A 25,741-nucleotide genomic window follows, 5' to 3' on the forward strand; every position below is an offset into this window, starting at 1 on the left:
ACTGGGAGGCAGATGGGGGTACAGGCTCAGGAAAGACTCTCGCACTTTCTAAAGCAATGAAAGGGGGGTATCCGAGGGTTGGGAGTGAGTAGCTCATCCCCACAGCGATCCAAGCAGAGATGCTGCCCTGGATGTCTTTGGTGGTGAGGTAGAGAGGGGGTGTCTTGTAGCATGGCTCACTGTCCGGGAGGTGAGGACCCCTGAGCTGCTGGTGGTGACGTCTCAGCGGACTTGGTGCTAATTCCTGGCGCTCTGACCTGAGACCTCCGGGTTCTGAGCTGTGATGTTGCTTCCGAGCTGGGATCTCTGGGGTCTCGGTTCAGGGTCGGGACCTCTGGGTTCTGAGCACCAGCAAAGGTCAGGGCTCTGGGAGGTGGTGGGGGAGGGGTGGTGTGAGGCTGAGGTCTGTGGGAGGGAGAGAGAAGAGGTGTATGGCAGGACACAGGAATATAGTTTGAGCTTCGCCTTTATTGGGGCAGGGGGAGGCAGTGGGGTTTCTGATGGGATGGGTGGGGTGTGAGAAGACGGGCAGGACCTCACACGCCGCGGTAATGTGGCCACTGCTGGATGATTTCATAGAGCTTGTCCCCTGGAGAGAGCGTCTGCTGCACATCCCGGTGTCCTTTGATCTCGTAGTTAGGAGTCAGGTGTCCCCGAGCCGCGCCGCAAGCCAGCAGACTCCGGGCCGCCTTGAGAGCACGGGCCGGGGGCGCCCGATCTGGGGGAGAGGCAGGAGTTAGGCTGGGGCTTCCTCCGAGGACTGAGGGAGTGTGGGTAGTGCTGTGATGTTCCACTCGGAGCTGGCCCACTTGGGCCCAGAACCTGGCCTGCCACTGCTCTGTGCCTCAGTTTTCTCATCTGTGAAAGGGGAGAATGACAGCACCTGCCCACAGGGCTGGGGGACGGCAAGATGAGTGACTGTGTGTAGAGCCAGCCCTCCGCAAGTGTCGGCCATCAAGATGATCATTTATTCACCCTCCTCTGCCCCCAGACCTTCCCATCCGATCCACAGCTATAGCTGCCACTTATCAAGCACTTCTGGGGCTTCCCTGGTAGCTCAGACGGTAAGGAATCTACCCGCAATGCAGGAGACCTGGGTTTGATCCCTGGGCCAGGAAGATTCCCCTGGAGGAGGAAATGGCAGTCCACTCCAAGCACTTCTCAGGTTAAGCCTAATCCTCCAGCTCATGGACTGACCTAAGAACTTTTATAGAGATGAACTCGTCATCACTGAAACCATGTGGTTGGAAATGGACTTGATCCAAAAGAGGAAACGAGGCTCAGAGAAACAGAATCGCGCCTGAGGTCACAGAGCTTGTAGGTGACAGAGGCTCCCAGACACGATGCACCACGAAGTGCCATCCCCCAGGACCCATGTCAGCCCCCTCGCTGACGGCTGGACACTTACCCATGTAGTTGCCCATGAAGGAGATGCCGATGGATATGGGGTTCCACGTGGCCCCAGAGTGGGCACCTATGGTGTTCCAGCCCCGGCCCTCATACACGAGCCCATCTTCTCCGATCAGGAAACTGTGGGTGGGAGAGTGATGGAGGGCTTCCTGGGGGAGGACTCCTTCTCCCTCCTCTGCTCACCCCACCCCTGTCCCTGCCCCTGCCACTCACAATTTCCCCAGCAACCCTGCTCCTTATCCCCTAATCTTCCACAATAAAAACAGTGACCCTGGCCCTTGCTATTTGGCAAGCACAGTTCTAGGTGCAGCTTTTTGCATCCCTAACTCCATGAGCTGCCACTGCCCCCATCCCATAGCTACTCAGAGAGGTGGCAACACCTGCCCGAGGTCACACAGCTGGATTTTCACCCAGGTCTCTGTGACTCCCGTCCACATGGTCTGAATCCTTGCTCTCTCTCCTGCCTCCCTGGAGGATTGGTTGAGCGCTTGATTCGTTGACTCCTCACGTGTAATCCTCTGAGGCAGACACTGCCGTCCTCTCCACTTTAAGCTGAGGAAGCTGACTTAGAGTATTTACCCAAGGTCCTGTCCTGGAGACTAGTGAGTTCTCAGGACTCTCTACTGAGAAGCTCCCAGCCTGCTTCCTGCTTCCTCTTCCCTGCTGAGATGCACTTGATTGACAGGATCAGGGACTCGAGGGTTGGCATGGCAACCAGACACAAACCCCGGAGCCCCAGCACCTGTCTCCTTGAGGCTTCCAATCCTAGAAGCAGATCCTTCAGACGTACTCATTCAGCATGTCTTGATTGAGCGAGTTTGATTGGGCACGTTGGAATTAAGCCCAGGTGGCTGGGCTTCCCAGGTGACTCTGGGGTAGAGAACCCACCTGCCAATGCAGGAGATCTAAGAGACCCAGGTTCGATCCCTGGGTTGGGTAGACACCCTGGAGGAGGGTGTGACAACCCACTCCAGTATTCTTGCCTGGAGAATCCCATGGACAGAGGAGCCTGGCTACAGTTATGGGGTCGCAGAGTCGGACATGACTGAGCATCTGAGCACATGGGAATTAACCAGAAGATTGGCTTTTTGGAGACTTGAGATTGGCCCCCTCAGCCCTCTGGCTCATGAGGTGGTCAAGAATGCACAGAACATGGCAACTCCTAATATTGGGTGCTGACATCACCACTTGGGATACCAGGTTCTCAGAATACAGACTGAAGAGACTAGAAATACCACAGTGACGCTGACCACCAGGACTGGGCTGGGCATGGCCCTGCCACAGCCTCTGCCCCTAGCACAAGCAACTGGTACTCTCTGTATCTTTGTTAAATGGACGCGTCTCATTTAAACGTCAAACACCACCACCAGGTTGGGTGGTCAGGAGCCCCATTTTACAGGTGAAGAAACTGAGGCTCCGAGCAAGATGTGACAAGGAAGGGAGATTCAAAACATTGGGATCAGACTCTGCAGCCTAAAATTGGAGGAACAAACTTCAGTCAGGTTTCCTCTAAAGTGATTTAGACCAGAGGCCCCGAAGCCAAACTCTCTGGACTTCACTCCTTCAGGGAAACACTTAGAATTGGACTGCCCAATTCCTGGAAACAAAATTTTGAAGTTGAGACCTTTGGATTGTAATATCTGGAGCCAGAAGAGCTGGAGATACTCTTGGAGGCTTCTCAGTTTCTCCGAGTGAGGTCCTCAGATTTCCTGGCCTCACCCCAGCCCTATTGAAGCATCTCTCAGGATGGAGCCTGGGAGTCTGCATTCCCAGTGAGGCGATTCTGGTGCTTACGGAGGCCCGAGAATCAATTAGAGTACAAATCTGTGTGTGGGACCCCAGCCTGGTCCCCTGGAGAGGGAGCTGGCGGGCGTGGGCCCCAGAGGCAGATCTAACCAATCCCGGCCCCTGTTTCTGCCGTCAGCCCCTGCCATCTGTTCTCCACACCACAGCCAGTGGGAGTTTCTTGGACCCCAAGCCGGCTGGCATCCCTCTCACGGCTGCTGTCTGAGAGTAGAACTGAGGTCCTCCCTGTAACCCACGAGACCCTGTGCCATCTGGCCCCTGCCGACCTCTTCCTCCTCACTTGATATCACTTTCCAGCTAGCTCCAGCCACCCTGTTCTCTGTCCCCCAGGCCTGACCCCTTCCCTCGGCCTCCTGGCCTTTACCTCTGCAGTACCCCCAGTTCACTGCCCTGCGGCCCACGGCTCTCTCGTCAATCCCTCTGTTCCCTTTATCCAGCGCTTCCATCACCGTCTAAATTCATCTCATGGACTTCGCTTGTTTCTCACCTGTTGCTGCCTGCTGGTCTTTATATCCCTCTGGGCTAGATTCTGTGTCCACGGCTGGGTCCCCATGCTAGCCCCTGGCACACATCCTGGCACATAGTAACAGACCATGCATCTGGGGGCTCCCAGTGCACGCCAGGCAGTGTTCTAAGGCGTATTGGCTGGCTCAGCAATGGAGTGGCCCACGACCCCGTCGACTTTGCAGAGGAGGGAGAGGACCCTGAAGCTGAGAGAGGGGCATGCCTGCCCCAGGGCTCAACCAGGGGTAAAGGGAGCTGGGACATAACCCCAACCCCGGCCTCACCAGGCACTAGACTTTACCAGGTGAATCCAGTGCACAGGACTTGTTCCTGTACCTGCAAAATCTCTCCCTTCCTCTGGGGTCAGAGTTAGGACCGCAGCCCCTTCCCCTCCCCCTTGCAGGTCCGCGGTGCCTGCACGCGCCCAGCCCTAAGCGGCGCCCTGGGGGAGAAACAAAGACGCTGCCGGCATCCTGCAGGCGCCTCTAGAATCGGGTCCCCGCGGTCTCCCGTCGCCCCCGCGCGCTTCTCTCCCTACATCCGCGGCTCCAGCCCCTGCCTCCCCTGCGCACTCACTTGTAGCCCACGTCGCACCAGCCCAGCTGCTGCGCGTGGTAGTACTGCACGTTTCGGGCCTGCTGCTGGCACGAGGCCGGAGTGTTGCAGACGCTGCCCGCCGTGTGCGACACCACGACGTAGCGTACGGGCTGTCTTAGCCTCTGGCTGCACCTGGACGCCTGGGCCTTCCACTCTCGGCGGGACACGATGGGGCCGCAGTCTTTTTGAGCCGCCCCGAGGCCCAGGAGGGCGAGGAGGGCCCAGGCGAGCAGCGCGCGGCGGCGAGACATGGCAGGCAGGACGCACGGAGATGCCTAGGGCGCGCAGCCGGCCCTGGGCCTTTATCTGTGGGGACGCGGTGGGGGCAGTGGGTTGGAGGGAGCCATGCGGGAAAGGTCTTGCCTCACGCCTGGGAGGGACTCCTCTTCCTTCTCTGGCGGGGCCCCAACAGGATGTGGTATGGTCAGGTCTGGGCGAGGTGGGGAGAGGGGAGCCTGTTCATCCAGCTGGGAGTCGGGGGTGGGGAGAGGCACACAAGCCCCTGGGCGAAACCGTGGTTTCTGGAAGACTCAGTGTCTGGATCTCTCCCCTGCTTTGTCTCTGCCCTCGGTGGGGCATTGGACAACTCACCAGGAACTTAAAACCAGGAGGAGAGAAAACCGGGAGGCCCTGAGGCCTCTTCTCCCTTCTTCCTGCAAGGAACTGAAGAAACACAGGGGCCCATTTTTGAAAACACTTCTCCTGGGCCTAAGCCCGATGTCATTTAACCCTTGCAGCAAACGGAAGAGGTGCATCATGGAAAGCCCATTTCACAGTTGAGTCAACTGAGGCCAGAAGCGGGCTGATCACCTTGCTGATACATGGGAGGTAGGAGAGCCTGGTGGTCCAGAACCCCCATTCAGAGCCAGGCTGTTTGTGTTTGAAGCTGGTGACATTCCAGTGTGTGAGCTTGCACAAGTGACTTTAACCTTTCTGTGACTCAGTTTTCTCCACCTGCAAAATGGGCCTGATACTATAAAGTCTCTAATTCATGGGATGATCGCTTAGAAGATGTGTGACTCCGAGTGCCCCATAAGCTTCACCAGGATTCGACCTCAGATCTGCCCTTGGTCAGATGCCCTAAGCTCCATCCTCCACAGGAGGGATCCTGAGGTCCAGAGAGGAACAGCCATTACCTAGCACCACTCAGCGGCTTGGGATCACAAATGGGGCAGAAGACTTCCCCGGGGACTCTGCCCTGCCCAGGCCTCCTTTCCCATGACCTCCTAGAGGCACTTGCTGCATTCAGGGAGTTTGCTTTCCCTTCTACTTTGGTAGATTTTTTTTTTTTTTAAGGATTTTTTTTTTACAAAAGTAACATATGCTTCACTTTAATGTATAGCAGAAGCTAACATAACATTGTAGATCAACCATGCTCTAATGAAAAATTTTCAAAGGACTTCCCTGGTGGTCCTATGGTCGAGAGGCCAGCTGCCAATGCAGATGACACGGGTTTGATGCCTGGTGCAGGCGGATTCCACATGCCGAGGGGCAGCTAAGCCCACAAACCACAACTACTGAGCCCACACTCTAAAGCCCATGTGCCACGACTACTGAAGCCCGCATGCCAAGAGCCCGGGCTTTGCAACAAGAGAAACCATCACAGTGAGAAACCTGTGCACCGAAACTAGAGAGTAGCCCCTGCTGGCTGTAACTGGAGAAAGTCAGCTCGCAGCAAAAAGACCCAGTGCAACCAAAAATAAATACATGAAAAAAATTAAAAATAATGTATGCTAGCTGTAACAAGTTGAATTGACACAAATGTTAATCAGCTGTGCCCCCCTCTGTCCAGCCCCGCCCACCCGAGGTCACCAGTGAGAACAGTGTGGTATATTTTCTTCCACCATGTTCTCCATGCTCATGTAGATCATGTTTATACCTGTGATATTGCTGAATGACTCACCAGGCATCCTCAAGCAAGTTCATGAATTATCTCAGTTCGTGCTCCCAGCAAGGTGTGTGAGGCAGATATTATTAACCTGCCTTTTCTATAATCAAGGAAGCTGAGACACAAAAGGGTTATTACATTCAGGGAGAAGATGGTGATGACTGGATGTTGCCACAAGTTTCAGACTCCAGAGATTAAGCTCTAAACCACATTCTGCTTCCTACAAACATACATATATGGACACATTTTTTAAAATAAAATTAAATCAAAACCATAAGGGTGGTATCATCTGCATATCTGAGGTTATTGATATTTCTCCCGGCAATCTTGATTCCAGCTTGTGCTTCTTCTAGCCCAGCGTTTCTCATGTTGTACTCTGCATATAAGTTAAATAAGTCGGGTGACAATATACAGCCTTGACGTACTCCTTTTCCTATTTGGAACCAGTCTGTTGTTCCATGTCCAGTTCTAACTGTTGCTTCGTGACCTGCATACAGGTTTCTCAAGAGGCAGGTCAGGTGGTCTGGTATGCCCATCTCTTTCAGAATTTTCCACAGTTTTTTGTGATCCACACAGTCAAAGGCTTTGGCATAGTCAACAAAGCAGAAATAGATGTTCTTCTGGAACTCTCTTGCTTTTTCGATGATCCAGTGGATGTTGGCAATTTGATCTCTGGTTCCTCTGCCTTTTCTAAAACCAGCTTGAACATCTGGAAGTTCACGGTTCATGTATTGCTGAAGCCTGGCTTGGAGAATTTTAAGCATTACTTTACTAGCGTGCGAGATGAGTGCAATTGTGTGGTAGTTTGAGCATTCTTTGGCATTGCCTTTCTTTGGGATTGGAATGAAAACGGACCTTTTCCAGTCCTGTGGCCACTGCTGAGTTTTCCAAATTTGCTGGCATAGCATCGATTTGCCTTTTGTCACCTAATATTTCATAGGCATCTCTCCAGGGCAATACATCTACGTAGTTCTAATCTGTCTTTCATGATAGCTACATAATATTTCTTTTTTAAATTTTATTTTTGTCTGTGCTGGGTCTTCCTTGCTGCGCTCAGACTTTCTCTAGTGAGCGGGGGCCGCTCTCTAGTTGCAGTACACGGGCTTCTCACTGCAGCGGCTTCTCCTATTGCGGAGCGCGGGCTGTAGGCAGGCAGGCTCAGTAGTTGCAGCTCATGGGCTCTAGAGCACAGGCTCAGTAGTTGTGGTGCTCGGGCTTAGCTGCTCTTCGACACGTGAGATCTTCCTGGATCAGGGATCCAACCCATGTCCCCTGCACTGGTAGGCAGATTCTTAAACAACTGGGCCACCAGGGAAGTCTGACGTTTCTTCTTTGAAGATTTTCAGTCCCTCTTTACCATCCTGCCCAGTGCTGCACAAAACATCATTGTAAGATATAGCAGCCTTACACATTGGCGTGCTTATAAATTGTACATATAGACTTGCTAGGTCGAAGGGTATACATATTTAATAGATATTACCAGATTGTTTTCCCCAGAAGACCGTTAACCGTTCATATTTCTACTACTAATGTATTAGAGCCCCCACTCACCCCAGAAGTGGGTGTTATCACTTCTTAAATTTATGGGTATAAAGTGAAATCTCTTTGGAACATTAATTGGTGATTTTATGACCACTCGAGGGACTTTGTATTTCTCTGTTTGCTGCCCATTTGGATGTGTCTTTGGTCAGTTGTCTTTAATTTTCCATTGCCAGTTTAAAAAAAAAATGGATTGTTTGCCTGTTTCTTATCAATTTGCAAAGTGAAGAAAACAACCCCATTACTGAGATTGTTGAGTTGTTGAGTATGTATATTTTGTCTCAGTTCTTTTTAAGAGCATTAAAGAATCAGGTACATATAGAAAAAGGTACAAATGCACTTTATAGAGTTAATACAATTAATAGAATAGAATAGAATTGATAGTTAATAGTGTGAACAGTGGAGAGCTCTGTTACTTTCATACCATGAGGACACCATGCACAAATATTCTGGTCAGGAAAAAGCTACATTTTAGATTTTATTAGATATTGCTTAATGGCATTCCAAAAAAAGTTTTAGTGTTTAGTTTCCCCAGCAATGTGGTCAGTCCAAGGAATGGTATCTCATTATTGTCTTACTTGCATTTCCTCAACCTTAGACAGGTGACTATCTTTTTACATATTAACAGATGTTTGTGTCCATCTTCTGGGAACTGTTTGTTTATTTCTTTAATCATTTCCTGTTGGGTTTTTGCATATGAGGATTTAACCCTATGTCTCTCAAATGTACTGCAAATCTTTTCCTCCAGTCTATTAAAGTTTTTAAAAAATAGTTTGTTTTCTGTCTTAACCTTAAGAAGATCTTTCCACAAATAAGATTATAAAACATCTTCTTTTAATAAAACGTTACTGTGTGTCTTGCTTTTAGATCTTTACCTGGGTTGGAATTTATAATTGCGTATGGTGTGAGCCTAGTTTTGCATTTCAGCCCTGCCACATATTAGCTGAATAACCTTGGGCAACTGGACAGCATTTGACATAGCTGAACACTTCCTTCTCCTCAAAATGCTCACTTCCTTTAGCTTTTGTGTCGTAAGACTTTCTTCATTTTCCTTCTACTTCTCTGGCTGGCCTTTTGTTCTCACTTTCAGACTCATTCTTCCCTTCTTTTTTTTTTTTTTTAATTTTTATTTATTTATTTCATTCTTCCCTTCTTGATCATTATACTCTTTCTGCCAGGTGACCTTATCCAGACAATAGCTTCAGTCACACCAAAATGCAGATGACTTTCCTATTTTTATGTCTGAGCTCTCAGCTGAATTCTGGATCTGCGTATCCACCTGCCTACTTGACATCTCCACTGGGGTGTTCCAGAGGCACCTCAAACGCCAGATTTCCAAAATGGGTCATGATTTCCTCCTCCAGAATTGGCCCTCTTCCAGGACTCCCTGTCTGAGGGAATGATACGATCATCTTCCAGTTACAAAAGCCATAAATCTGAGTACCATCCTTGACCATCTCCTACTCTCTCCCCAAAAATCAGCACCCCAAATGATGCCCAGCACCAAGCAGGTGCTCAATAGATAGTTACTGAATGACTGGATACCTGTTTGATCCATCCCCAAGTCATGATGCTGCTATCTCCTAAATACTACCCCCCCCTTTTTTTTCTTTTGGTTGTGCTGGGTCTTCATTGCTCGGCAGGGACTTCTGCTAGTTGCTGTGAGCAGGGGCTTCTCCTGTTGCAGAGTGTGAGCTCTAGAGTGTGCGGGCTCAGGAGTTGTGGCACACAGGCTTAGTTGCTCCACAGTATATGGGGTCTTCCAGGACCAGGGATCAAATCCATGTCCCCTGCATTGGCAGGCGGATTCTTAATAACTGGACCACCAGGGAGGTCCGTCTCCTAAATACCGTCTAAATCAGGATACTCCTGTCTATTTCTGCCTTCTCCACTTGGATTCAGTTACCATCTTCTCGCACCTGGATTTTGCTCCTACCTCCTCAATGACCTTGCATCTTGCACCCTGGCCCCTGTGAGGCCCAGGCTCAAATCAAAAAGCCAGTCATATTTTTTTCTGTGGTTTCTCATGACTCAGGATGAGACCCATGCTCCTCACCATGGCCAACAGAATGGGTTGCTTCCACCCCAGCCTCACCTCGATCGTGGCCAAGACCTTCTTCCGGAGCCACCCAGCCACCCTGCCCTCTTGCTGTCCGTGAAGAAACTTTGACTACCTTGCCCCCGGGGGGACTCTGTACAAAGAGGAACTTGAAGAAATCCGGCAACCTTGTACTTTAACTTTCATATTACAAAACACTCAACTAACCTTTTGTAAAAAGACGGAAATGTTTACACATCATATTCCTTAACGAAACTAAGGGTGCAATCATTAGCTAGGTGGGGTGAAGACTTCCCTTGTTAGAATTTTATTTATTCTGTATCTTGTCAGCCTAAAATTAAGACATGCCCCTGTGAACATTTAGAGCAATTCATAACAATGGGTAATTGTTATATTTCCTTGAACCTTGAGGCTGTATTACTTGAATCTTTTAAATATTTTTAATGTAATTTAAAATATTTATTTATTTAAATATCTGGCTGCGTCAGGTGTGAACTCTTAGTTGCAGTATGTGAGATCTAGTTCCCTGACCATGGATCGAACCCCCATCCCCTGCATTGGGAGCTCAGAGTCTTAGCCACTGGATCACCAGGAAGTCCCATGTAAGTTTTCAATTGAAGTATAGTTGATTTACAATATTGTGTTAGTTTCAGGTGTACGGCAAAGTGGTTCAGTCACACACATATTTAAATATATATGTGTTTATATTCTTTTTCAGATTCTTTTCCCTTATAAATTATTACAAAATATTGACTATAGTTCCCTGTGCAACACATTAGGTCTTTGTTGGTTATCTATTTTATATATAGTACTACTTGAATACTTTTTTGATAGGATGAAATTAGATCTATTTGCTATGTTTTAGGAAGCTGAATTTTTAAAATATTTAACTCATTAGCTGTTGTTTGATTTTTAAAATACTCAATTCAGCCGGTATAAACCCCCTCTAGATTTTCTTGCAGTTAGTAAAAAATTACTTGTTTTTTTGTTATAGCAACAATGATCGGAGTCCAATTAAATGGTGATTCTAGCAAGAACAAGTTTAAAACACAAAGCAGAATCTTTATATTTCCCTCGACGTTGCCAAGCGTGGAATATCCCTGCTCACCTGCTCCATCCTAATTGTCACTTACTAGTCCTTCAGAGTCACCTTCTCAGACTGACACTACCTTTCTGATATCTTGGACTAAGACAAACCCTGCTATTTTACTTTCCGCATGCTATTTCCATCTCTGTATTTGTCACAACTGTAGTTATAAACCTCCCTGTTTAATTCTTTAATCTTTGTTTCTCCTATACAGTGAGGTTTCTAAGAAGGGCCATCATATAATTTATTGTCCAAACCATGACACCTAAGAGTGAATGAGGGAGCCCTTAATATTTATGTTGCATCAATGGGCAACCACGAGATTGTTCCCAAAATTACAGGATGTATAATTGCCCCATTTAAAGATAAAAAATGGGCTATCATCTCCCCCTCCCACACACCATTATATCCTAAGTTCTAAGCACATAGTTGGTAATAAATGCATGTGAATATCACATGAATATCACCCTCACTTTCTCCATCTGTGAAATGGACTTCATAACAGTGCCTCCCTCACAGGGCTGTTGTAAACATTGGGGCTGCCTCTCACACGATGGTTGATAAACAAGAGTACAGATGGAGGCCTACATACCCTATTGCTAAAGATTTAAAGGTTATACACCCAGAACTTCCCTGGTGGTCCAGTGGGTAAGACGCTACGATCCCAATGCAGGGGGTCCGGGTTCCGTCCTTGGTCAGGGAACTAGATCCCACATGGGTACTGCAATGAAGATCTTAGGTGCCACAGCTAAGACCTGGTGCAGCCAAAATAAATAAATATTTAAAAATATGTTGATTTATTTGGCTGTGTTGGGTCTTCCATGGGATCTTCACTGTGGTACAGGGTTTAGTTGCCCCACAGCATGTGGGATCTTAGTCCCCCGACCAGAGATTGAATCCACGTCTCTTACATTAGAAGGCAGATTCTTAACCACTGGACCACCAGGGAAGTCCCAATAGTTTTTAAAAGTTTTACACCAAGCAAACAGCTGCTAAACAAAATATAATCTACCCTCTTCACAAAGACACCTCTAAAAAAGAAAACAGAAAGATACGTGCAAAGTGACAGTCCCTATCAAACGACTCTGGGTGGTGTAATTTCAAAGTGGACTTCTTTTTCTGCCAAAGTCCTTGGTTCACTCTGGGGAGATAGGGTGGGGGAAGGGGGGCAGCTTTCTCCCACATTTATTGGATCGTGAGGGTACCCTCTGTCAGTCTTCTAGTAATTTGCAATGCTCATGTGATAAACACTCATTTTTTAGTCCCTTTTTATTGGGGAGGGGACTGCTCTCCTTTCACACCGCCCTCCTCCCCATCCAGGACTCCCTGTAGGTGTCTTCTCCCCTCACCTGGGCTAACTCAAGCAACCTCCATTCACACGTGCTCCCAGCTCCCCATCCTGCAGGAATGGAGAGGAACTGGAGGCTGGAATATCCCATTTGAATTTAGAATTCCCTGACACCTTGGAATTCTACCCAGGAACATGGAGACTTCCAGTGGAGGCCCCTCCACTCCTAACTGGAAGACCACCCCTCTTCTTTTCCAAATGCCCTTTCCCCATCCCATCCTGGGGGCCACCTGTGCACCCCACCAGCTTGCCCCTGCTCTGTCCACAGCCCCAGAGATAGGGCAGTTTCCTCAGGTTTAGAGGTACACTCCCGATCCCCTCACATCACCGACTCAGGGAACAGGCCCATGTGCAAGTTTCAGAAAAAGCCTAAGAGCTACTTGTTCAGCAAATCTGGGGGCCTCGAGGTCCCAGACCATGTCCAGAAGTGGGGACTCGGGCACATTTTAGCTCCTGGGGATGCCTTGCCCTGCGGAGACAGACTCAAGCCTAAATCTGAGGGCAAAATTGATGTTAATTCCAGTCCATATAGCTTACTAAGTACGTGTTGTGTGTCCCACCTACCTGTTGTAGGTGCTAGGAATTCAGCTGTGAGCAAAACAGGACTTCCAGCACTCACGTTCTAGTGGGAAAGACATACAGTAAATAAGGAAACGAATAACTACTTCTGAAAAGCCTGGTACACTGTATTTCACTTGGATGATGCAGCTAGCGTGGCGCCTGGCAGGTAACAGGTGCCCTGGGTGTGTAGCACCGTCAGCTCTGACCTAGGGATTATTCTTGGCCTTGTAGATGGAGCATCCTTCCCCGCGGATCCCCGCGGATCTCCGCAGATCCGCACTTTCGCCGCCAGAGGGCGCGCCGACTCTGTTTGTCCACACACGTCTCTGCGAGTTTTCTCCCTTAGGATCAGGTGGGTCACTTAGCCTCGAAGGAGTCCTGTTCTGTGATTTTCCTGGGGGCCTGTCTCTCCCGTGATATAACTGCTTTCTCTCCCTGCTCTGCCCCCACAGCGACCAGGTATGCGATCGGGACTGGGGTAGAGCGTCCCGCCGTGCACCCCGCCTGAGTTGTACTAGTGGACCTGGGTTGGGGGATTCCAAGCGCTGGACCAGGACCAAAGTATATGAAGCGAACGCGTGAGGTCAGTGGTGAGGCTGGCCACACAATGACCCCTCTGGAAATGCGGAACAAGCAGTCTAAGTGTGTGAGTCAGGGGTTGGCATGAGAGCCACCTTCGCGCAATGGAGGTGCTGGCCTGCTGAGATGGGTACCGAGGACCGCCCCAGCCCGCCAATGCCGCCGCATGCGCATCTCCTGATGGGGTGCGGAGGTGAAGAGTAAGCAACTGGCGGGCAGCTTTGGGTCATGTGCGATGAGAAGCTGTGGGACAAGGTCCTTTTGACAGGTCCCTGTCACTCTCTGTCTACTCCCGTCCACACTTTCTGGCCCCAAATGTTTCAGGCCTATCTGTGCTTTCCCTGCCTCCGCTCCCAGACCAGTCATTTCTTCAAGGAGCTCTGTTCCTTTGAGCAGGGAAAGGCTTTTGGTTTTTTTGCTATTGTTGTTTTTTCCTTTAATTAAAAAAAATCTATGTATTTGGTGCACCAGGTCTTGGTTGCAGCCCTTGGGATCTTTACTTCCGGCATGTGGGGTCTAGTTCCCTGATCAGGGATCCAACCTGGGGCTCCTGCATAGGAACTCAACAACCGGATCACCAGGGAAGCCCCTACAGGTGGAATTTTTAATAAAATACTTAGTATATCGGAAAGCACTTTCCACACCAATGGACATTTTTCATTAAGAGGTTTAGAGAGAGGAGCCCATGAAGGACCCAATCATGGTGACTGGGTAGAGAATGGAGGATGAGAATAGTCAGTTTTTGCCCTGCACCATCTCTCCCATGGTCACCTCCATCTCCTAGAAATGGGAATCTTCTCTCAAACACAATGAGTTCATCATTCCATAAGCTCTCCAAGGGGGTGACTTTGCCACAATCTCAGTCAAGGCCCCAGTGGGCCCAGAAGTGCGCCACCCAAGGCTGCTTCAAGTCCCATACCAGGACTGGAGGTCACATAGACACTAGAACTTTTCTCATTCTGGGCCACGTGTCACTGTGCTGAGCTGGTGGTGTCTGTGGAGAGGGTCCCACAGCACCTCAGAAATGATGCGGACAGTCCTCCGATCCCAACCTGAGGCAATTTTCAAAGCGCCCCCGTCCAGTAAAGAAGCAAGAGAATCTACTGCCAGTGCCCCCCACCCAGCTCCCTCTTCTAGAATCTCACCCAGAAGGGACTGTGCCAACCTTGTTCAGTCACTAAGTCATGTCCGATTCTTTGCAGCCCCAGGGACTGTGGCCCTCCAGGCTCCTCTGTCCCTGGGATCGCCCAGGCAAGAATACTGGCATGGGTTGCCACTTCCTTCTCCAGGGGATTTTCCTGATTCCTTCAAAATGCAGGGATTGCACTTGCATCTCAGCATTGGCGGCAGGATTCTTCACCCCTGAGCCACCTGGGAAGCCCTGTGTCAACATCACAGCAAGCAAAGTCTGATGGTGAGGAGAAAGATGGGTGGATCTGAACCCTGAGGGTAGAGACTAAGAAAAGAGGCAACTGGGAAGGACAGGGAAAGGGTAGAAGAAAGAGAAAAGGTTGAGGGACACTTAGAGGCAAGATAAGAATCAGTAGATTTCAACCTGAAGTTCTCATAGGCTCTCACCTACAAACCTGTGCTGCCTGGCCCTTGATTTGAATGAAGACTGGGACCCACCCATAGGGCTAGATCCTGAGTGCCCCACCCCCACGCCCTGTCCCACATTCCTTCTCCCTCATCTGCAGCCTCACCTCCTGATCTTCTCTTTCAGTTCAGTTGCTCAGTCGTGTCCAACTCTTGGCGACCCGTGGACTGCAGCATGCCAGGCTTCCCTGTTCATCACCAACTCCCAGAGTCTGCTCAAGCTCATGGCATCATTGAGTCAGTGATGCCATCCAACCATCTCTTCCTCTGTCATCCCCTTCTCTTCCTGCCTTCAATCTTTCCCATCATCACGGTCTTTTCCAATGAGTCGGCTCTTTGCATCAGGTGGCCAAAGTATTGGAGTTTCAGCTTCAGCATCAGTCCTTCCGATGAACACCCAGGTCTGATACCCTTTAGGATGAGCTGGTTGGGTCTCCTTGCAGTCCAAGAGACTCTGAAGAGTCTTCTCCAACACCACAATTCAAAAGCATCAGTTCCTCGGCACTCAGCTTTCTTTATAGTCCAACTCTCACATCCATACACGACTATTGGAAAAACCATAGCTTTGACTAGACGAACCTTTGTCGGCAAAGTAATATCTCTACTTTTTAATATGCTGTCTAGTTTGGTCATAGCTTATCTTCTCTTTATTTTTATTTTCTTAATTAATTTTTGTGGCGTGCAGTATCTTAATTCCCCGACAAGGGATGGCACCGGTGCCCCCTGCAGTGGAAGCATGGAGGAGTGTTTTTCTTTTTTCGCCCTTCATTTTATTTATTTATATTGGAGTATAACTGCTTTATAATATTGTAGATATATTATTTTACAATATTACAATATAATATTGTAAAATATAATATTTAGCTTCTGCTGTACAACGAAGTGGATCAGCTCTATGCGTACACACATCCCCTCTCTCTTGGACCTCCCTTCCATCCCCCCGTCCCACCCCTCTGGGTCATCACAGAGCACAGAGCTGAGCCCCCTGGGCTCTACACCAGGTTCCCACTAGCTATTGACTTTACACATGGTGGAGTCTTCACCACTGGACCACCAGGGAAGGCCCCAGCCACATCTGCACCCAGCGCCCTTCTGGAATGTTCTGGCGAAGAATGACTTGAAAGGGTGTCCAGACCCACCTCCCCACCCTGGAACCAAACTCCTTCCTCTCTCCTTGCACTTACTTCATGGGCCAGTCCCATCCCTTCCTGGACCCTTTTTGAGTTGTGAAAGAAATGGAAATTATTTTTCATATGTGTTAAGTTTATATTGATATAAAACAATTTTATATCAGAATTACACAGAATAGAGTGATACCTTTTGTCCCTGAATTGGGTGTGTCCCCAGACGGGCCTCCGACAATCATAGCCCTCTCCCCCACTTTCTGTTCTAAGCCCTCATGGAATGCCGGTGTCACTGGTGTGGCCTTTAGAGGGGCCTGGGCTGAACTGACCTTTGGTTAAAGGTTCAAACATTCCAGAAGCTTCCAGGCCCTTCTCTGAGCAGAGCTGACTCCAGAGGAGGAAAGGCTTACTAATTGACCACTCTGACCTTTCCCTCTGCTCTGCCTTACTAAGTTCAGATATGTCCGTTTCCAGAATCTTGTAAAGCCGCGTATTTTGATTTCTTTCTAGGAAATCGTTTTTGGAGACCAGCAAATTCTTCCTTTGTGAGAGTCCCAACACTACAATTTTCGGGCCGGTGCAAAGTCCAGCCCCAGGCTTGGATTTCCAAGAGAGGGGAGACTTTTTTTCCTTCCTCCTGGTCCCCCCTCAGAAGCGCCCCGCCCCCGCGCTGAGCCCAGTGCCCGCCAGGGGGCGCGCCGACCCACCCTCCCTCCTTGGTTGGGGGTTTGGGAGGGAGAGACCAGCCCAGACTCGGGCTCCGCGCGGAAGACCCCGTCCCTCCCTCGCTGTGAGTCGCGTCCCCCACCCTGTCGAGATCAGTGCAAGAAAGCGGAGCCTTGTGATTGAAATGGAATTTTTATTCAGTGCAACCAGCAGGTCATGGTAACTTGAAGTTTGTTCTTAAGTGGAAAAGTGGGTGTATCTTGCCTCCTTTGGAAGTGGAGAAAGGACTCCGTCTGCATCGAGGTCCCGCCATGATAGAATATGTAAGGTTGCAGAATTTATATTGCGCTCCTGGTGGAGAAAATGCCAAAGGGAATGACGGATCTCATTAAGGGTCCCCAGGGCCAGCCTGGGGATTGATCATCCCTCACGGTATTGGTCTTAGGGGTCATTGTGAGAGGTCAGGGTCCTGGGGACATCCAACAACGAAGTAACCTCTCACGAATGTCCAGGGTCATAGAAAGGGGACCAGTCCCCCTACGCAGGACAGATTTAGGATGACTGTTACAAAGGAGACAGAATAAGGAGGGAGGGATTGAATCTGAGTATCTCCTATCCCCCCAAAACCCACTCCGTGTCCCAGATCTAAGGGGACAACACACCTCTTCAGGCTCATTCAGGGCGCAGCATCCAACCGACCTGTGATCGTCTGTCAGCCAACACTGGAGAGAGAGAGGCAGCAAGGGAGAGATGGACAAGGGGAGGGATGGACAGATTACTGGCAAAGGAGTGGAAAAGAGACACGAGCCAACGAACGAAGAGGAAGAAATAGATATAAACACAAAAGGAGAAAGAAGCAACAGAGAAGGGAGAGGTGGATGGAATAGAGCAGGGGGACGGGGACAGAAGGACCCCTTCTGGGCGGGGGGGAGTTGGATCATAGAACGGGTCTCCAGACCGCCCCTCTCCTCCACGCCCCCTCCTCCCTTGGAAGGCATAGAACCTCACCTGCTACAAACCCGATCATCCGAGGATGGGGCTGAGTAACAACTGTGACCTTTCACCTTCACCACGAAGGACTCCTGGGGCCTGTTGACCAACCACGGGCAGCACTGCTCGAAGCAGACCCTAAAGGTACAGTTTCCGCACTTCTGGGTCCTGCCCAAGGGTACCACGGCATCGTCATAGCAACAGTCCTGCCGGGGGTCGTAGAACTGGTTCCCACATCGCTCGTGTGACTGGCACAGCAACAGCTGAGGGCCTGTGGGGGACACTGGAGAAAGCAGAGATGATGTTGCCCCGGCAGCAGGATGGGCAAGTCCTGGGCTGGGGTCTTCTGGGAGTGGCACCCCACCTCCCCAGCGTCCACGTCCCTCCTGGGCTCACCTGGGGCACTGTGTGAGCAGGGGAGCAAAAGGATGCAGACAGCAGCCAAGACAGCTGTGGGAGGAAAAAGGGATGACGTGTGGCAGATGGGGCAGCCACTGGAGCTCAGCCTGGAGGAGGGAAGGTCCCAGGGGGTGTCTGTCCTGACTGAGGCTCGGGGAAAGGTTAGAGGCAGACCTGTGTTAGGTGTCTGGGGATTATGGGTCTGTGGAAGTTGAGAGGAGGCAGGCAGGACTCAGAGAAATGGGTTTGGGGTTCTGAGGGATGTGGTGTTCCCCTGGGAGGGAAGAGTTCAGAGCAGGAGGCTCAGCTGGGGTCAGGCGCTAAAGGCAGCTGAGCTGACACTGGTGTCGTGTTGCATCCATGACCAATATTAAAATTTAGACGCTGGGATTTGGGGTGGGAGCCTGTCATAATGTATGGCATTGGGCATGAGTTTGGAAATTGATCAGGGACATGGATGGGGCTGCTCTTGATCTTCTCAAGTGGTTCAGGGCTAATAAACACTCCTGCCAATGCAGGAAGCACGGGCTCAATCCCTGGGTCAGGAAGATCCCCTGAAGAAGGGAATGGCAGCCCAATCCTGTATTCTTGCCTGGAGAATCCCAAGAACAGAGGAGCCTGGAGGGCTACAGTCCATGGGGTCCCAAAGAGCTGGACATGACTGAGCAACTGAGCAGGCATGCACGCCCTTGGGGATGTGGAAGGGGTACCGCTATAATGGAGTCACTTGTCTGGCCGGGGGCTAGGGAGGAGGAGTAATGGACTGAGGCGAGGATGGGATCGAGGCTGATTTTGGATTTGGGCTCGAAGAGAGTCAGGATTTGGTCCTTCTTACCCAGGATGCAGCGTCGTGGAGTCATGGCTCTGGGTTGGCTGCGGTGGAGTGGAAGGAAGTGTGGCAGATCCCAGCAGGTGGTTTTATACCGCACCTCTCCCCTCCACCTTCCCCAAAAAGAAGCGCATGCTGTCATCAGCTCTCCTGTCTTCCTGCCAGGCCTGCAGAGGCACGCTGGGTCCCTGGGGCAGCAAGAGGTTTCAGATGTGAGCTTGGTCACGTCACTGTCGAACATTTTGTCAATCCTTTGAGAGCCAGGAGGAGACCGATGGGACCCCCTCCTCGCCCCCCACCAGAGCCTCCCTCTCACTCCCCCACACTGCAGCCTCTTTTGTAAACAGGGATCCTTGGGGTCCTTCCCACTCTCCCAGGATGAATCCACCCGCCAGCTTTTCCATCAGATCCTCTAAGTCTACTTTCTGGACTTTTTTTTTTTAATAATTTTATTTATTTATTTTTGGCGATGCTGGGTCTTCGTTGCTGCATGTGGGTTTTTCTCTAGTTGAGGGGAGCAGGGGCTGCTCTCTAGTTGCGGGGCGCAGGCTTCTCATTGCAGTGGCTTCCCTTCTTGCCAAGCACAGGTACTCAGGCTTCAGGAGTTGCTGCAGGTGGACTCAGTAGCTATGGCTGCCGGGCTCTAGAGCACAGTCTCAATAGCCGTGATGAACGGGCTTTGTTGCTCTGCAGCAGGTGGGAACTTCTTGGATCAGGGATTGAACCCATGACTTCTGCATTGGCAGGAGGACTCTTTGTCACTGAGCCATCAAGGAAGCCCAACCCTTTTTTTTTTAAGTCTAGAATAGATGACAGACACATTTAAGAGCCTGGCAATAAGGATTCACTGAGAATGAGCTGAGTGGCAAGGCCTGTGTTAGACAGGTTGCTGCGGGTGCAGTGATTACTCAGTAGCATCGTAGAGGGCTACAGACCGTCTTAAGACCATGATGACTCAGAGAGGTCAGCTTTGGGTAAAACCTCAGTGGCTCTGGGAGCCCAGATTAGGGTGGGAGGTCGTGAGATGCCTTGAGTGTTCAGGGAGGGATTCCTGGAAGAGGGGACATGTGAGCTAATATTTCAAGGATGAGGCTGAACTGTATTTTAGGAAGGCGGAGCCCCAGAGAGAGTGGAAGGTGGACCAGGGAGCTGGAGCGAGTGGGAGGGGGGCAGGGTCAGACCCTCGTGAGCGTCGAGGACTCGGGACTTTATCCTTAGTGCACTGGGCACCGTGTCCATGCCCTGAGCTTGGAAGGAGAGTATTCAGATCTGTGTCTACGAATATCCCAGCAGGTCTGCTCTGAGGAGGTTGGACAGGAAGGTTGAGACTTAAGTTAGGAGCCCAGGGAAGATCCTGCTATAGCAGAAATACATGTGCAGTGGCCAGAGTCCTAAATGTTTTCTTTTTCCCATTGATGCCCTCCAACTGCGGTGCTGGAGAAGACTCTTGGGGGTCCCTTGGAGAGCAAGATCACACCAGTCCATCCTAAAGGAAATCAACCCTGAATATTTATTGGAGGGACTGATGCTGAGGCTGAAGCTCCAATACTTAGGCTACCTGATGCAAAGAGCCAACTCATTGGAAAAGACCCTGATGCTGGGAAAGATTGAAGGCGGGAGGAGAAGTGGGTAACAGAGGATGAGATGGTTGGATGGCATCACCGACTCGATGGACATCAGTTTGAGCAAGCTCCAGGAAATGGTGAAGGACAGGGAAGCCTGGGGCGCTGCAGTCCTTGGGGTCTTAAAGATTTGGACACAACTGAGCGACCGAACAACAACAAAAAAGGGGGCAGGGTGCAGCATGCTCCCCTCCCGTCCCACGTCGCCCCTTGGAGTTTGGGGGGTTTCTGCAGTCGCTGAGTAGTTCCCAACTGTGGACTGCAACATTTTAGTAGCTTAGACAACCACTCAAGTTGGTCATCAGCTATATCACTTTTTAATTGAAGAAAATATAGATTAAGGAATGAATTAGTGTGTGCTGCAAAGAATTTTTTTTCCAGGTTCTTTTTTTAAAAATTATTGACTTTTATATAATATAAAGGTATATACTATAGCTGCTTTACAATATCATGTTAGTTTCTGCTGTACAGAAAAGTGAATCAGCTGTATGTTTCCATACATCCCCTCTTTTTTTTATTTCTTTCCCATTTAGGTCACCACAGAGTTTCCTGTGCTATACAGTAGGTTCTGATTAGTTGTCTATTTTACACACAGTATCAATAGTGTATATATGTCAGTCCCAACCTCCCAATTCATCCCGCGCCCCTGCTTCCCCCTTGGGCATCCATGCATTGTTCTCTGTCTGTGTCTCTGTTTCTCCTTTGCAAATAAGATCACTTGTACCATTTTTCTAGATTCCACCCATACACGATATTTGTTTCTGTCTTTTGACTTCAATCTGTATGACGATCTTGAGACCAATCCACGTCTCTGCTAATTGCACAGAATCTTATTAATTATGTCACAATTAAATGTTGTGTACTGCAGCTCGCCTTCAGGAATGTTGGAACCCATGTAATGATGTAATGTTTTGTTGTTTTCTGGCCGAGTTGCGGGTGTTGGTTAACGAAGTCATGAATGGAGGAGGCTTGAAGCAAGGGTGGATCCTCCTTTGACGAATGCTAGCTGTCAAGTCATGTTCTACAGTTTGGAGCAGCACATTGCTCATGACCTTGATTCCATTCGCTTCCTGGAATCGCTCCAGGAGGACAGTTGCCTCTGTGAGTTTCTGGGGTGCTGTAGATGCCTGGATAGCAGCCAGGATGCAGCAGAAGACATGTTTTCTAGGGCAGGGTTAGGGTTCTGTTTCTGAAGAGAGACGAGCCCAGACCTCACTCCTGGGCCTGGAGCTGAGTCACTGAAGAGCAGGAGAGTGAAAAGAGATCAGCACAGAGGTGGGGAGCCTGGGTGCTGCCTGGGGAGCAGCGCCAGCTCTGAGATCTGTAGACACTTGCATGCGTGCTCAGTCATTGCAGCCGTGTCCCACTCTTCTCGGTCACAAGGACTGTAGCCCACCAGGCTCCTCTGTCCATGGGGTTCTCCAGGCAAGAATACTGGAGTGGGTTGCCATGCCCTCCTCCAGGGGATCTTCCCAACCCTGGGAATCCACAGCCATTAACTCAGCAGCATGGAGACTTTGGGATAAGATAACCCTGGGTTCACATCTTGTCTCAGCCCCTTCTTGAGGTACCGAAAAAGCCTTTGCAAAAACTTCTGTCCCATCCTACCACCAGCCTCCTCAGAGAACCCCATTCTACTGTGCCCACCGTGAGAACTCACTGTCTGGGATGGCTCTGTCTTCTGCATGTGTGTGTGTGTGTGTGTGTGTGTGTGTGTGTGTGTGTGCTCAGTCATGTTTGACTCTTTGAGACCCCATGGACTGTAACCCTCCAGGCTTCTCTGTCCATGGGATTCTCCAGGCAAGAATACTGGAGTGGGCTGCCATTTCCTCCTCCAGGGGATCTTCCCAACCCAGGGATCAAACCCACATCTCCTACATTAGCAAGAAAATTCTTTACCACTGAGACACATGGGAAGTCACCTTCCACATCAGAGCCTAGATCTGTGAGAGGGGATCTGGCTTGGGTTGACCGAAGCTATCGCTAGGTGTTGGGACCTGCTTCTACTTATGGCTAGAGAAAGTTCTAGCTGTCTTGGCAACAAGTGTAAGATCCTGACTTCAAACAACTATTTGTTTCATTCTCTCATTCTGTTTCTTGAATCCAAGCAAGACGCTGACCCAAGGTCCCACTGCTGGTCAGTGACTCAGGCTGGACTAGGTCCCAGGTCTCCTGTACCCCAGTGCAGGGGCCTCTGGACATCCCTGGCCCAGCCCATCTAGGAAGGACAAGCAGCCTCTGCTCATAGACCACCACCCTGGGGAAGACCCAGGTTAACGTTCCCACGTGTCCTGGCTGGGGCTGGCAGAGCTGGCTCCTTGGGTGTGATGCCAGGGGTTTGCTGTCAGTTCCTGCTCTCACCAATTCCCTACTGGCTTCCCCATTGCCCCAGGAATAAATAGACTAGGTCTTCCTCCTGGCAGTATCTGGGTGTTATTTCCATCTGGCCTTAGGGAGCCTCTCCCAGGAAACAGGCAGGAATGAGGTGGACTTTCAAGTGTATGGAAGGAATGTCAGGTATGCAGGAGGAGGGGCTGGGGCTCCCCAGAACCACGAGGTTCCTCCTCTGCTGACTGATGGGGAGGCTGTGCCCTCCTTTGCACAACCCTATCCCTGGGATCACACAAACAGATCCCTGCTCCCTGCAACGTGACTTCAGGTGACCAAAGAATGGATGACCTGGCTTGACCCAGCCCTGGTTGGATCCTCCAAATGATATAGTCGATTAAGAGCTTATGTGTCTTAAGAGTGGCTGGAGCAAGAGGCTCTAGGCTGTGTCTCCTTGCATTGATCCAGGATCCAGATACTCTCGTTTCTGCTCAGTGGCTTGTTGGCACCTCAGAGCTGTTGCCTAAACTCACGGTTGCTGCTGGGGAAACACCTGGTGACTCCATGACTGTGATGCACAGGGCTTCAAATACATCCGGAACCCCAGGGCTTGTGGGAAAGGCAGACTGGTGCTTTCCAGCCTCTGCAGACAAGGAGGCCCTCAGTGAAGGGCGATGGTGCCAAGTGTCCTTCGTACACATTCCTCATGGTTCCCCATTGCCCTCGGCTTATTGTAACTCCGTGTGTGTGTGTGTGTGTGTGTGTGTGTGTGTGTGTGTGTGTGTGTGTGAGTTGCTTAGTTGGGTCCGATTCTTTGTGACCCCATGGACTGTAGCCCGCCAGGCTCCTCTGTCCATGGGGTTCTCCAGGCAAGAATACTGGAGTGGGTTGCCATGCCCTCCTCCAGGGGATCTCCCCAACTCTGGGAATCCACAGCCATTAACTCAACAGCACTGAGACTTTGGGATAAGATAACCCTGGGTTCACATCTTGCCTCGGCCCCTTCTTGAGGTACTGAAAAAGCCCTTGCAAAAACTTCTGTCCCATCCTACCACCAGCCTCCTCAGAGAACCCCATCCTACTGTGCCCACCGTGAGAACTCACTGTCTGGGATGGCTCTGTCTTCTGCATGTGTGTGTGTGTGTGTGTGTGTGTGTGTGTGTGTGTGTGCTCAGTCATGTTTGACTCTTTGAGACCCCATGGACTGTAACCCTCCAGGCTTCTCTGTCCATGGGATTCTCCAGGCAAGAATACTGGAGTGGGCTGCCATTTCCTCCTCCAGGGGATCTTCCCAACCCAGGGATCAAACCCACATCTCCTACATTAGCAAGAAAATTCTTTACCACTGAGACACATGGGAAGTCACCTTCCACATCAGAGCCTAGATCTGTGAGAGGGGATCTGGCTTGGGTTGACCGAAGCTATCGCTAGGTGTTGGGACCTGCCTCTACTTATGGCTAGAGAAAGTTCTAGCTGTCTTGGCAACAAGTGTAAGATCCTGACTTCAAACAACTATTTGTTTCATTCTCTCATTCTGTTTCTTGAATCCAAGCAAGACGCTGACCCAAGGTCCCACTGCTGGTCAGTGACTCAGGCTGGACTAGATCCCAGGTCTCCTGTACCCCAGTGCAGGGGCCTCTGGACATCCCTGGCCCAGCCCATCTAGGAAGGACAAGCAGCCTCTGCTCATAGACCACCACCCTGGGGAAGACCCAGGTTAACGTTCCCACGTGTCCTGGCTGGGGCTGGCAGAGCTGGCTCCTTGGGTGTGATGCCAGGGGTTTGCTGTCAGTTCCTGCTCTCACCAATTCCCTACTGGCTTCCCCACTGCCCCAGGAATAAATAGACTAGGTCTTCCTCCTGGCAGTATCTGGGTGTTATTTCCATCTGGCCTTAGGGAGCCTCTCCCAGGAAACAGGCAGGAATGAGGTGGACTTTCAAGTGTATGGAAGGAATGTCAGGTATGCAGGAGGAGGGGCTGGGGCTCCCCAGAACCACGAGGTTCCTCCTCTGCTGACTGATGGGGAGGCTGTGCCCTCCTTTGCACAACCCTATCCCTGGGATCACACAAACAGATCCCTGCTCCCTGCAACGTGACTTCAGGTGACCAAAGAATGGATGACCTGGCTTGACCCAGCCCTGGTTGGATCCTCCAAATGATATAGTCGATTAAGAGCTTATGTGTCTTAAGAGTGGCTGGAGCAAGAGGCTCTAGGCTGTGTCTCCTTGCATTGATCCAGGATCCAGATACTCTCGTTTCTGCTCAGTGGCTTGTTGGCACCTCAGAGCTGTTGCCTAAACTCACGGTTGCTGCTGGGGAAACACCTGGTGACTCCATGACTGTGATGCACAGGGCTTCAAATACATCCGGAACCCCAGGGCTTGTGGGAAAGGCAGACTGGTGCTTTCCAGCCTCTGCAGACAAGGAGGCCCTCAGTGAAGGGCGATGGTGCCAAGTGTCCTTCGTACACATTCCTCATGGTTCCCCATTGCCCTCGGCTTATTGTAACTCCGTGTGTGTGTGTGTGTGTGTGTGTGTGTGTGTGTGTGTGTGTGTGTGAGTTGCTTAGTTGGGTCCGATTCTTTGTGACCCCATGGACTGTAGCCCGCCAGGCTCCTCTGTCCATGGGGTTCTCCAGGCAAGAATACTGGAGTGGGTTGCCATGCCCTCCTCCAGGGGATCTCCCCAACTCTGGGAATCCACAGCCATTAACTCAACAGCACTGAGACTTTGGGATAAGGTAACCCTGGGTTCACATCTTGCCTCGGCCCCTTCTTGAGGTACTGAAAAAGCCCTTGCAAAAACTTC

General features: G+C 50.4%; 2 protein-coding genes across 2 annotated transcripts; both read right to left on the reverse strand.

The window, feature by feature from the left end:
• Window positions 1–448: 448 nt before the first annotated feature.
• On the reverse strand, window positions 449–4,673 carry PGLYRP1 (peptidoglycan recognition protein 1). The gene is made up of 3 exons (XM_061139648.1): window positions 4,297–4,673; window positions 1,409–1,530; window positions 449–718 (listed from the first exon to the last, which is right to left on the reverse strand). The coding sequence occupies exons 1-3, from the start codon at window positions 4,566–4,568 to the stop codon at window positions 537–539; spliced, it is 576 nt and encodes a 191-aa protein (XP_060995631.1). The 5' UTR covers window positions 4,569–4,673; the 3' UTR covers window positions 449–536.
• A 12,803-nt stretch (window positions 4,674–17,476) lies between these two features.
• Window positions 17,477–19,116, reverse strand: LOC133055122 (insulin growth factor-like family member 1). The gene is made up of 4 exons (XM_061140576.1): window positions 19,083–19,116; window positions 18,151–18,204; window positions 17,773–18,025; window positions 17,477–17,486 (listed from the first exon to the last, which is right to left on the reverse strand). The coding sequence occupies exons 1-4, from the start codon at window positions 19,114–19,116 to the stop codon at window positions 17,477–17,479; spliced, it is 351 nt and encodes a 116-aa protein (XP_060996559.1).
• Window positions 19,117–25,741: the final 6,625 nt, after the last annotated feature.

The sequence above is a fragment of the Dama dama genome, chromosome 4 (assembly GCF_033118175.1).
Source record: "Dama dama isolate Ldn47 chromosome 4, ASM3311817v1, whole genome shotgun sequence".
Taxonomy (NCBI): domain Eukaryota; kingdom Metazoa; phylum Chordata; class Mammalia; order Artiodactyla; family Cervidae; genus Dama; species Dama dama.

Coding starts and splice junctions, on each gene's coding strand:
- PGLYRP1 (XM_061139648.1), bottom strand. CDS start 4,568: ATGTCTCGCCGCCGCGCGCTGCTCGCCTGGGCCCTCCTCGCCCTCCTG. Junction 1,531..4,296: donor TGGTGCGACGTGGGCTACAA/GTGAGTGCGCAG, acceptor TCCCACCCACAG/TTTCCTGATCGGAGAAGATG. Junction 719..1,408: donor CTTCATGGGCAACTACATGG/GTAAGTGTCCAG, acceptor CCTCTCCCCCAG/ATCGGGCGCCCCCGGCCCGT.
- LOC133055122 (XM_061140576.1), bottom strand. CDS start 19,116: ATGCGCTTCTTTTTGGGGAAGGTGGAGGGGAGAG. Junction 18,205..19,082: donor GGGGAAGGTGGAGGGGAGAG/GTGCGGTATAAA, acceptor TTCCTCCCACAG/CTGTCTTGGCTGCTGTCTGC. Junction 18,026..18,150: donor CTGCTCACACAGTGCCCCAG/GTGAGCCCAGGA, acceptor TGTCCCCCACAG/GCCCTCAGCTGTTGCTGTGC.